Source organism: Quercus suber, unplaced genomic scaffold (assembly GCF_002906115.3).
Source record: "Quercus suber isolate HL8 unplaced genomic scaffold, Cork oak 2.0 scaffold_792, whole genome shotgun sequence".
In the NCBI taxonomy this organism is placed as follows: Eukaryota; Viridiplantae; Streptophyta; class Magnoliopsida; order Fagales; family Fagaceae; genus Quercus; species Quercus suber.
In genome coordinates, this window is record NW_027070228.1 from 18,357 (window position 1) to 31,598 (window position 13,242).

Consider the following 13,242-nt stretch of genomic DNA (forward strand, 5'->3'; position numbering starts at 1 on the left):
CCAAAAGCACCCCCCCCCCCCCCCCCAAAAAAAAAAAAAAAAAAAAATCACAACATTTCTCAGTTTTAGGCTCACCTTCACAACATTTGGCATGCCAACAAAGAGCCATGGGCCTTCACTACAAACAGATCCAACTTCGCCACCAAGGTTAATCACATTAGCACATTGACCAGTATGGCAGTCCCAAAGCCGAATTGTTCCATCACTGCTACCTGAACAAAGCTTGTTGCATCTTAGAGGAAGTGCAATTCCGTTAACTGCCTGTTATCAAAAAACTCATAAATGTGGTTTTTCAAAAACAACTTGCTCTATCTAGGATATAATTTCTATAAACCAACAATATCTTTTGGTCTTCTATCAATTGTCATTTATGAATCCCATTGTAAAAATAGAAGTGAAGCATATAATGCTCCATGTATGGGCTATATTAGTATTCAAATGATGAACCAACTAATTAGGCTAGCCTAGGCCAAGTTTGACTTTGGCATAAACTGAGTTCAGGTCTCATTATTAAATCAGATTCCAAATTATAAAAAAAAAAATTTACAGAAATTTTTTAATGGAAATGGAAGAATAAAGTTCATCAAACACAAATAGGTACCTTGTTGTGCCCTTGAAGCTCTGCCAACCTTTTGAACTTATCCCCACGAAACCATGAGTGTAGGTAAGGGCACTGATCACCATAGACACACGTCCCTTGCACCCAGAACTCACAAACCATTTCTGTGGTTTTCTTAGGAACGTGCTCCAGAGGCTTTTCTTCAACTACATTCTCCAGAATAGAATCATTTTCAACAACAGAACATTCTGAAGAACTCTCAGAAATGCTTTCTACCAACTCTGGCGACTTCTTTTTTATATCTTCCAAGTCTGATTCAGACTTCCCAGGAACATTTTCGGAATACTTGTGGTTAACAACCTTCACCTGAACATTTTGTGAATTCCTAGGAGCCCTTCGCCAAGTATTTGAAACTAAAGCGTTGCTGGAGTGAGGGTAGTAAGGAGTCTGCCTGGGACTGTGAATGGTGGCGACATCAGGTGTTTCTGAATGGGCAAACCTACATGGGTTTTTAAGGCATCTACCACTAAGCCAAAATTTGCATATCTTGTTGCTGCTGTTGTTTAAATGTCCTCCTTGTCCTGCTCCTAATCGATCAAAAACAGAACTTTCTTTTCCCTGTGGCCCTCTTCTTGCAATTTTAATCTCCATACTATAAACACCCACAAATAATAGGAATAGGAAACCAATGAATAAAGCCTTCCACAAAGTGAAGCAGCCAAAAACAAAAACCAATCTCTTTCTTCCATGGAAGAAGATCCAATTCCAAATCAAAGACCCTACTGCAATCAAGAAAATCCTCGCTAACCAATCAAGGATTTTAAAATTCTCTGTTCTGCCAAATCAGAAACACTACTAAAGTATCCAGAAAATTCCCAGTTCCGCCAAATCAATTCCAAAGAAACATGATTTTTTTTTAGGATTATTGCTATAACAGTAACCCTAGAGAAGACGAAGAATCTTGAAATTCTGATTTGGCAATAACAGCTTATAGAAAAAACAACCCCTTATCAAATACATAACAAAATACAAACTTCCAAAACCTAATCGCCAATCCATTGGCAAGCCCTAGAGAAATTAACGAACGTGAAAGTAAATTACTTTGGTAACATTGTCTAAGGCTGAGAATAGAAGCGATCATTACAAAAGTCGGTGCGATCATAGCTAAAGAAATTCTAATTCTAAATCTAAATCTAATTGCAATAGCAAACCTGAGAGACTTTGAAAATCGAGCCGCCGAGATCTTCGTTCAATCAGAAACAATCGCCGATGGGAAACAGAGGAAATTAGGGTTTGAATTTTGAAAAGTGAGAGAGAGAGAGAGTACTGACAAGTAAGAGTGGTGGTGTCCATTTATAATGGAAATAAGGTTGCCCTTCCGACCGTTGGTATTAATTGGAAAATTTAAAATAAGCCTTTTTTTTTTTCTTCTTTTTTTTGGGTTCCTCAGTAAAAAGGCAAGCTTTTTCTTAACATTACTTTATTTAAAATTAAGAAAAATCTCACGTTTTTATTTTAGGCAACTAATTAAAGTAAAAGTGCAATGTAAAAGTTGAATGAAACAAACACTGAAGAAGATCTAAAGATGACAAGGGAGAAACAAGAACTTGAGAGCTCTAGCAACACGGCAAGGAAAAAGATTTTTTTTTTTTTTAAAAAAGAAAAAGAAAAGGAAGATGAAGATGAAGATGAAGAGAAAAGACAACGATGAGAGGAAATGGAAAAAAGAGAATGTGGTCAGATATATGTGGTGGGGGGTTAAAGAGTGAAAAAGGAAGCTTCCTTGCAAAATAATATTATTAAAATAATACCAATAATATATATTTTTTTATTTTAAAAATAATATCAATTTTTATCACAATATTTTCACAATACTTTCACAATAAATTTTAAGTAGTAGGTTATTATTAGCTAATATTGGTGAGAAAAAAATAATTTTAATAGTACATTCAAATTAAAATCAGTATCAATTATAACAATATTTTTACAATACTTTCACAATAAAATTTAAGGGAAAATTATTAGGTACTCTCGGATTACCATAAATGCGTAGTCCTCCTTCTCACATGAATTTAATTAGTGATACTCACCATTTATGTGAGAGGAGGGAGTACACATTTATGGTACTCTAGGAGTACACAATAATTTTCCAATTTTAAGTGGTAGGTTATTATTAGCTAATATTTGTGAGAAAAGAATAATTTTTTTAAAGAGAGAAAAAAATATTTATAATAGTATGTTCAAATTAAAATCAGTATCAATTTATCACAAGTAGTAGATTTAAGTACGAAATAAACTCCTTTATATATACATTGTCCTTTTTAGTAATTTACCACTCAAACCACCACTTTTATAAGTGCTAGCCAAACACTCAACTTTTTCAAAAATCACTTTTTGACAGCTTTTACCAAACACTCAACTTTTACAATATGCCCAATTTCATACCGCACTTTTTGAAAACCCCACTTTTTCAAAAAGCCTAATTCAAAAAGCTGAACCAAACTCACCCTAAAAAAGAGTAACGCTAGAATACAAACTTTTTTACAAAAAAAATTTACAAATTGTTAATGTAGTGAGTAATTATTAGTAAATGGAAAAGTGATGTTAATAGTGGACTTAGGTAAAAACTAATATGAAATTGACCACATCAACAGTTTGTAATTAAAAATGTTATAAATAGTTTGTAGCTTTAGAATTACTCATTAAAAAGCTCTCTCTCTCACCCTCTAAATTCATTTCAAGTTCAATAACTTATCTTTTCTAACTTTTTCCATTAAGTTGGGATGAGATTAGATTTGTAAGAACACCAATTTCACCTAGATTTATAGTTTTAGTTAATTAAACACTTTTGATAAAGAACACAAATTCACCAATTTCTAATAATACCTGAAAGGCACAACCCATATCTCCGCAAATATTTGGCCGGAATAACTTTGTACAGTAATACAAATCAAAGAAACACTCATGGTTCACACACAACAACAACAACAACATCAAAAAAGGAAAGGAAAAAAAAAAGTTTCTTTTTGTGCCCCAAAGCATTCAATAAACAGAATTTAAAAATAGAGTCAAAGGAAGTTTCTTTGGATGGCTTAGGATTCTCTTTATATCATATGGATCATAATGAATTCATTAAAAGTATCAACTTAGTTTGCTCAAAATGAAGCTTAAGGAATTTATTTATGTATTTTAAATTATTTTAATAATTTATTATGGATTTTTGTTATAATAAAAACTTTACTCTACACAGTATACTTTGTTATAATTATTTTAGTGTTCAATTTTAGTTATATTATTGAAATATTTGATTTTGTTTACATATAATTTTTTTAGTGACCCATGTATCTCACAAGTATAATTTTTTTTCTTATAACAAGTTAACGAATGATTCAAACATTGTGTGTAAAAAGAATTAGGCAGTGTCTTGTCTCAAAGGACTTATATATATATATATATATAAGACTCATGACATCATATTAAGGTAAATTTAGTTATTGAAGTTTAACTAAATTGAAATTATATCCGTGATAAAAATACAAGTGCATCCAATAAACAAACCTAGCCTAAAATATTGGAAATGAATAGATAACAAATTTTAACAAAAAAAAAAACCTTCATTAAATCTTACATAATGAAATAATATATAATTTAAGGACAAAATTTAAATCTAACACGACTTAAAAGATCAAAATGCCTTTTGAATATCTTATTTTTAGACTAAATTGCGAGTCTACACCCTCAAAATTTGGGATAATTTTGATTTTGATTCCTAAAATTTCAAAATTTGGATTCATACCATTAATGTTATGTATTGTTTGAAATTAAGTCATTCCATCAATGTGTTGTAGTGAGGTGTTCGAACACTATTAAAACTATATTAAATATTATTTTGACTAAATAGCATAATTTTAAGAATAATTTAGGAAAAAAGCACCGGGCCAAAGTTATTTTTATGTAGCATCTTTTTGGAAATCGAGTTCCAAAAAGATGCTACATAATTAAATAACTTTAGTCAGATGCTATTTAGCAAATTTCTCCAACATAGTCGTGTTTTAGTGTTTCCTGTTTACACAATCATGTTGTCACATCATTGCACTTATTTATTTGTAATAAAACACTATCTCTCTTATCTTATTGGTTGACGGTTTTTAAGAAAATTAGTTTTTGTCAATTGTTAATTGTTTATATAAAGGGCTCATTCTATTTGGTTGGGTATTACTAATTATCAAATTCTATAATAAAAGATTGACTCTATTATAAGAAAAATGAAGTAGATTAGTTAAATTATCAATTGATCTTGGATATAAAAACTTAATTAATAGTTTTGCTTCTTAAAAACAAGAACAATATATTTTAAATAAAATATTACATATGATTTTTTTTTTGTTTAACTTTTAGAATTGAAAATGGCTATTTAAACTTGTCGCCTTACATCCCAAAATATCTTGAGCCAACCCTGAGTTCTAGACTTTAGACTTACCTTTTTTGTGTTATGTTAACAGTAATTTTTTTTGTCCTAAAAAAGTGTAATAAAACCAAAATTGATTCACCAAAATACTGTAACACATAATCCTAATTTAAAGAACAAAAAGTTATAACTCTAAAATTAGTTTTTATTTATTTATTTTAAATTTAATAGTTATGAAGGTGTAGTACATAAGCCAAGGTTGCCCTCTAACTATTTTTTTTATGCCTGAAAAAAAAAATATTAAAAAAAAAAGATAAAAAAAAAAATGAAGAGACCTTCTATGTCTATAACATTTTCACAACAAATATTAAGTGAAAATTTGTTACTAATTCTTATTTGAATTTACATTTGAAATTGTTTTTTTACTCACAAAAGTAACCAATAACAACTTGGTACATAGTATTTGTTATGAACAATGTTGTGAAAAAATTTCTCTTCATAAAAGGGATTTTTTTTAAGAAAGAAAGCGGATTTATTTTATTTTATTTTTATTATAACAAAGCGGATTTTTTTTTTTTTTTTTGTAGAGTTAAATTGGCTTTTTATTTTTATTTTTATTCCGACTTGCCTTCGGTTTCTAAGCCCGTAATAAAAAAATAAAATAAAAACATAAATATAAATCAAGGTAATTCCTTTACCGACCGTTAGAATTAGAAATCAAAACGAAACCTAGTTGAGTTCCAATTTTACAAACCCTCGTTGAAAGATTGTGAAAAATGTATGCAGGATTGTGGGAGAGAGGCCCAGAGCATTTGGGTCTGTGTTTCTGGCCAAACCCACATCCAAGTTTCGCTCTTTTCCTTCGTTGATGGCAGTGAAGTCAGCGGAGATTTCTGTTTCTGCTACACTTCAGAAGGAGAAACAGGTTTTTGACAATGTTCAGGGATACCCTTTTGTCATTCACTGCTTTGGTGAAGACTCCACGGTTGAAGATAACGGTGACATGGTTTATAACTTGTTGCTTGAGTACGCTTCTGGTGGAAGCTTGAGAGATTTGATTCGCAATTCTGGTGGGTGTGGTTTGCCTGAAAGTGATGTCAAACGCTACTCCAAGTGTATTCTAAAAGGGCTTAATCATATTCATGGATGTGGGTATGTACACTGTGATATCAAGCCTGAGAATGTTCTGCTTGTGAATGTGAGTGCTAGTACTACTGATGCTGCTCATTTTGTGGCCAAGATTGCTGATCTTGGGTTGGCCAAGAGGTCATGGCAGAGGAAGAAGATGAGGATGGACTTGAGAGACACTGCTTTGTATATGGCACCTGAGTGTTTGATTGAGTGCGTGCAAGAGCCTCCTGCTGATATTTGGGCTTTGAGTTGTGTTGTTTGTGAGATGTTGACTGGGAAATCTCCTTGGGATAGGGGAAAAGAGTTTAACAAACGGGATCTGTTCAATCTTATTGCTGACGAGTGCGAATTGCCTGAAATTCCAACTGGGGTTTCAAGTCAAGCCAAAGATTTTCTGAAAGCGTGCCTTGTAAAGAAATATATGTATGCTGAGATGTTGATGGATCACCCGTTTCTTGACGGACTTGGTGATGAAGAACTACCGGCTGTTACCTGTGTTTCTGGGACTGATGAGGCCGATTATGAGGTTTTTTGTTTCTCAGAAGATTATGAGTTAAGTTGTTCTTCTGGTGATTTGAGCTTGCTGCCTGATGATGGTATGGCGTTATGTTTTCCTCCTTCGCAATTTGATGATTTGGGAGAACATTTGGATGGGAGATCAGATGAAAATGTGCCTGTTTTAGGCCAGAAAAGGAAGAGGGTTACATGTTATGATAACCATATATGTGAGAGAGCAGCACATCGAACTTTGAAGTGCCCTGCTTCTACCATACCTGCTGTTGGATCTGGACTGTATATTCCACCATACCTGCTGTTGGAGCTTAATGGTATATTCTTACAATATCTGATAGAGTATTCCTCATTTACTATCTTAACTAGGCACTGAATTGTTCATTATTACAATTTTAGATAGAGTATTCCTTATATGCTTAGTGTACAAGGCAGTAGGCATGCACAAAATTGTACTTATTCTTGAAACATTTTCAAGTATATAATATAAACCAATTTTGCTATAACAAGGTTGTGCTTTTTCCTTACAATTTATTTTCTTGTTTCTCTTTCATTTTGTGGTGTTGTTTGACCGCTAAGAGTTGTGATATTTGACATACTTTGCTAGTTAAACCTCTTTTTTTGGAAAGCAACAATTCCAACCACTGCACATTGCAAGTTCTGATTTGTAATTTCCTTGTATCAGCAGGGAATTTATCTCACAATGGAATTTGAAAGATGTTTTGTAATTTGTAAAAATAATGGATGTTTTTCTCTCTATTGCTTTAGTCAGGGGCGGCCCAACATAATTTGGGGCCTAAGGCGAAAAATTTATGCGGGGCCTTTAATATGTAAATATTAATTAAACAAAATTATTTAATACTAATCAAATTAAGTTTAATTTAATACATTAAATACATAAATAATACCAACTAGATTAATGTTAATTTCATATAGAGAATTGAATATCATAGTTGAACCTATAAATATTAATAAAAAGAAATAAAAATATATTGCGATTGAAAAAGATACTTTATTTTGGATATAAGATGATGCATAGTTAAATAAAATTGTAATCTAATTTTTAATTTTATATTTTGATTTTAAGAGAGAGAGATAGATATTATTTGGTGTATGGTTTTTTAGGATATTATTTTACAAAAATCAAAGTCTCAAACTATTAGGAGAGATTAATCTATAATTGATGATTTAACACATTTGCAACATCTTTTTGAAATATTTTAGGGTTTCAATTGAGTTAAGGTTCTATTGGTCTCGTACTTTGAGAGTCTTAATAGAAATGAAAAAGAAAAATGCACTAATTAAAAGCACTATAAAATTATTGAAATATAATGTGATATTGTCTCTCATTGATGAACTTCATCAATTTAACTAATGAATGTTTATATCACTTTTTTGTGATTAATAACATGGCAATTTGTAAGCCAATAGTAAAATTTGTAATATCCTTAACATCAGTAATAAAAAAAATGTACAATCTTTAGAAAATATATATATAATTTTATAAAAATTTGGGCTTTTAACTATGGAAAGTGGGGCTTTTTTTTCCTAAGAAAAAATTTGTTTTTTGGTGGGGCCTTAGGCCTATGCCCAACTTGCCTATACCTTGAGCCGGCACTGGCTTTAGTATTCGCAATTTGGATCTGGTGGATTTGTGTTCCAGGTATGATATCTATCTGAATTTGTTTTAATCTATTTTTTGTTGTGTACTCCTATGAGCGGAGGATTTGTATGGAATTTTCTTGTATGGCTTTTTCTCGTATGGCAGCAAGTACTCCTATGGCAATTTTCTATGGAATCTTGTATGGCGATTTTCTTGCGTGGCTTTTACAAAGAAAATTTCCATAGGAGTACTTGCTTTTTAATGGATTTCTGTCTTCTTTTCATCTATTTTTTGTTGTGTACTCCTATCCTATCATATTTCTACCATTTCTAGTAAAATAAGTTAAATGCTGAACTGGGTTTGGGATTTTTTTTTTTGTATTTAATGTAAAAAAGTCTATTACTTGCTGCCAAAAACTTCATTTTTTGACTATGCAATTTTTTTAAACGATTTTCAAGTAAGTTCTCTGTTGTGAGTTGCTATAATATTGGTAGATTAGGAGCTCCCACATATTAAAATAAAAAGGAAGGAAAGAAAGAAACCAGAGAGCTAGAGAGAGTTAAGAGGAACTGTTTTCTCATTCTTAATTCAGAATCTCGTAAAATAGTTCTCTGTTTGTAGTTTGTATACTATTGTTTGTTTTATAAATTTAGATTATTGGTTGCATATAAACTATATTTGAGGAGCATCTCATAGGCCTTCTGTGTCAATGCGGCTGTTGGGAATTTTCCTATATCACCAGAGGATTCATCTCATTATATTATTTGAAAGTTGTGTCATAACTTGCAAAAATAATGGGTACAGTACACAGCAAGTAATCAATTTCATCTATTTTTTTCATGTGCTTAGTACTCCTTTCATATTTCAGCTATTTCTAGTTCAATGGATTCAATGCTGAACTGGGTTTGGATTTTGTTTGTGTCTAATGTATTAATGTTGACTACTTTCTATGAAAAATTTTAGTAAATTATTGTTTAGTTTCTGGGGTTTTTTTTTGGGCCTTCATATATGTGATGCATTCTGTTAAGATTAGACAAATGCTTAGGGTTTTGTTTTCCCAAATTGTGGCTACCATGTGTTGCTTTCAAATAAAAGAATGATGCTGGACAGCAGTATAGTGTGCTTAGGATACAAAGTTTGATGAAAGAAAAAGAGACTAGAAGGTATAGGGTGCAACCAGAATGATATCAACAATACCACCCATATTTGTGTTGCCATGGATGAGTGTCAGCCATATTCAAAAAGAATTAGCTTATTTCAACTATTGTTGTTGAGCTTTGGTATCCACTGGATCCCTAGTTTCTACCTCTATCTAACCTTCTTTTCTTTTTTTTTCCTAAATATACCTTTGTCAAGTAAAATTTTGTGTTTTGTGACATAAGATAATATCGAGAATCTAGTTAAAATTAGTAATTATGGTTTGCGAAATAGGCCTAATGTCCACAGTGGTAATAAGATCATAATTCATAATTCATTTTGAAAACTTCAACCAATTAGTAGGGTTAGTCATGGGTCTTATGAGCTCCAGCATTTCCCTTTTTTATATGTAGATCTCTAGTGTTACTTTTGTGGTCGTTACTTTGAAGTTTATCCCAGACTGCCAGATAATGGTGAACTACTTTCCGATGCTACTCTCTTGGACAATTTTTGGTAGTTTATCAATTTTGCTATCTCTTGTTTTGTGATTGCATGTTCTGCAGATTTGGAGTACACTCACCCATACCGCTCTATGATGCTAATTGAACCAAAAATACCAACACTTTACTTTTGGCATGTCTAGCTGTTGGGAAGACTATATATCTGGAGAAGCACATTTAACTGCTGTTATTGAGTTTTCTAGCAGGCCTCTTCCCATGAATTTGGCATGAAAGATCTTGGCTTTCTTCTGGTTTGATTGAACATTCATGAACCCTTTAATGCTCTCTGATTTTCAGTGGTAATATGTTGCTCATTTAATATCATAGGTTTGCTCAGATAATTTCACAATACTCTTACTCATATACAACTTTATTTGATGGTTCACCTGGACGCTTGGGAGTCAAATGGTACTTTGCAGAAAACCCTTGGCCTAATATTGCTTACAACAGCACTACTGTTGCTACTGCAACTTCAATGTTGTTTTGAAAAGCTTCTTTTTATTTTTTAGTTTTATTTTATCCTTCTGGTCATTCACTCCTATATAGGCTAGTGAGGCGTTTTGAAACTGATTTTTGTGGTTTTTGTACTCATTTTCTTTAGATTAAGATGCATTATATCAAATCTCCATTTCATATCATTGCAGTTTAATGTACTATTTTCCATCATATTAAAAGTTTTGGCACTTGTCCCTCCATTTGTATCTGCAGTATATAATGTCCTAAAATGGATAAGCATATAGACTCTGACTTCCTGGTACACATGTCATCCAAAAAATCTTCATTGCCTCCTGACTTCTTGATTATATATTTATGAACTTCCATTGCCCCATCCTTCGTGTAACATACTTTAACTTCATTTGCATCTTATCAAAATTTCAAGAATAACTTGTACTTTTTAAAACTAAATAGACCTCCTTTGATTTGTATTTGTGGCAATAAAAAAAGTTTAATGTTATTGAGACTTAACCTCATTGAGGCTTATCAAGCATGAGAATGTATTGTTTGTGAATGTGAGTACTAATTCTAATACTACTGGTAGTGATCATTTTGTGGCAAAGATTATGGATCTTGGGTTGGCCAAAAGGAAAAAGATGAGGTTGGGATTGAGAGGCACCGCATTGTATATGGCACCTGAATGTTTGATTTAGTGTGCAAGAGCCTCCTTCTGATATTTGGGGTTTGGGTTGTGTTGTTTGTGAGATGTTGACTGGGAAATCTCCCTGGGATAGGGTTAGAGTTGGACAGACTGGATCTATTCGATCTTATTGCTGATGAGCATGAATTGCCTCAAGTTGGAGCTTGATTGTATATTCTTGATTCTACTACCATACCTGCTGTTAGAGCCTAATTGTATATTTTTAAGAGCATTTGACAGAGTTAGTATCAATCTCAAATTAACAAGGTGGGTTGTCGTCAATGAGCTCATTGGATCTCGAGTTTCTACCTTTGACTAGTTAAACTATGCATTTGGTGACATAAGATGAAACCAAGAATCTAGTTATAAGTAGTAATTATTGTTTGTGAAATTGTTCTAATGTCCATAGTGATGTTAGGTTCATAATTAATTCTGAAATTTTCACCAAATAAATAGGATTAGCCATGGGCTTAATGAGCTTTTGCAGTAATATACTTAAAATTTTGTCAATTTATCAGTATCTCTAGGTTTGAAATTTCATATTTTGAAGATTTCTTATCATAGTACTCTCGCTCATATTGCTTTATGATGCTTATGACCTACTTGTTGTTCTTGAAAAGCATGTTTAACCTACTCTAATTGAGGTCTCAATTGGGGCCCACTTTCAATGAAGCTAGTATGAAATATCTCGGCTTTCTTCAACATACTTTGTATCTTCAGATTAGACTGAACATTTATTCATGGCTCTTTGATGCTCTCTAATTTTCAGCAGTAAAATATTGCTCATGTAATATTAGGTTTGCTCAGCTAATTACACTATACTGTTGTTTTGTATGACTTACCAATCACATCCTTAGGCATTAATAGCACATTGTCTTGAAAAAAACACTACCAAAGGTAAACAATTTTGGTGTGATTGTTGTAGACATCAAAATTTTATGATGCATTCACAACCATCCGATTGTTCAAAATAAAATATTTGTGATCAAATTAATCTCCAACTAATGAGGTGGAAGATTGGCAAATGAAATCAAGCCACGAAGCAAATAAGAAAGCCATATGGCAACATCAGAAGAAAAGACCCATATTGAATGTTCTTATTAAATGGAAGACCAAATTAAACCCATAATTAACTCTCAATAAATGCTAAGAGAAAATTTTAAAATTAAATACGATTGAGTTGCCTATAAATAGAGGCTTCTCATATGAAAAATGGGAGAATACTTAGAGAGAAAACACTACAGACACTACCAAAATAGAGAGTCATCTCTAAAGTTCACAAGAATTCTATTGTTCATCAAAGCCTATTCCTACTTCTTCAAATCAAAGTGGGGATTCTCCTTTAAACTAGTTCGAGATTAAGCCAACGGCCTTCGCATCAAATCAAGTACATTCAACTATTCATTCAACTTGGAGACATCAAAGCACGATTCAAGATCAAGCTTCATAACCCCTTCGGATCGTAACGTTTCTTAGAGATCGAATCAAATGAATTTATTGTACTCTTTCATTGTAAAGATTCATATAGAGGATTGTATTCACATATATACAAATCAAATACAAGTTGATTATTTGTTACACTATTTCGTGATCGTGTGATTTATCTTTTATGAAATTGTGTGTACAACTGTAACAAATTGTTTATTGAGTAGGGTTGTAGCAGCTGAGATCCAAGAGGAATTCTTGAGGCATTTTCAAGCTAATTTTTCTCCACCCAACAGAAGGTTAGATATGGCACCATTGCCATATCAATAACTGTCTCTCTGTGTATTCTAAAAAATTCGCTTTATTTTTTCTCCCTGTTGCACCGTTTCTTTTTAACAAGATAGAGTATAGAAGTAATGTATGTAATTCTTTGATTGATCATACATACTCTCTAGTCTCAAACCCCTGAATCTTGATTCAAAAGAGAAGGTGAGTGAGAGGGTTATTGCAACTATATCCTATCCCTTGATGAAAATCTTAGTAAATATTTTGAAACTATTGCATTTGATTTTTCAATCCAAGTTTAATTTGAAAATTAAATTCAAGTTCTTCACATTTTGTGCTACTCTACTGTAAGTGCTTGAAAAGAATCATGTTTACTTTGTGGAAAATTGTGTGAAAATATGTAATCGATTACATGTGCGGTTTGGGCAAAAGCATAACTGCACTTAACCTCAGTTTTGCGGTCAAATGTGCGGTGTACAAAGTGTGGTTTGGTAAGTTTTGGGATGATAATTTTTCGAGATGTCATGGCCAATTTCTAATTTACTATTA

The 13,242-nt window shown here is 32.2% G+C and overlaps 2 protein-coding genes across 2 annotated transcripts in view; one reads left to right on the forward strand and one right to left on the reverse strand.

Moving 5' to 3' along the window:
- LOC136064891 (zinc finger CCCH domain-containing protein 17-like) overlaps nt 1-1,895 on the reverse strand; it is a 6,699-nt gene extending 4,804 nt beyond the window's left edge. The window contains exons 1-2 of the mRNA XM_065767312.1: nt 602-1,895; nt 52-261 (exon numbers count right to left, since the gene is read on the reverse strand). Coding sequence (XP_065623384.1) covers nt 52-261; nt 602-1,210 — 819 coding nt within the window. The 5' untranslated portion in view covers nt 1,211-1,895. The remainder of the gene's footprint in view (nt 1-51; nt 262-601) is intronic.
- LOC136064890 (mitogen-activated protein kinase kinase kinase 20-like) overlaps nt 1-7,106 on the forward strand; it is a gene marked incomplete in the record, with an annotated part of 13,621 nt that extends 6,515 nt beyond the window's left edge. The window contains 1 exon segment of the mRNA XM_065767311.1: nt 5,819-7,106. Coding sequence (XP_065623383.1) covers nt 5,819-6,984 — 1,166 coding nt within the window.
- Nucleotides 7,107-13,242: the final 6,136 nt, after the last annotated feature.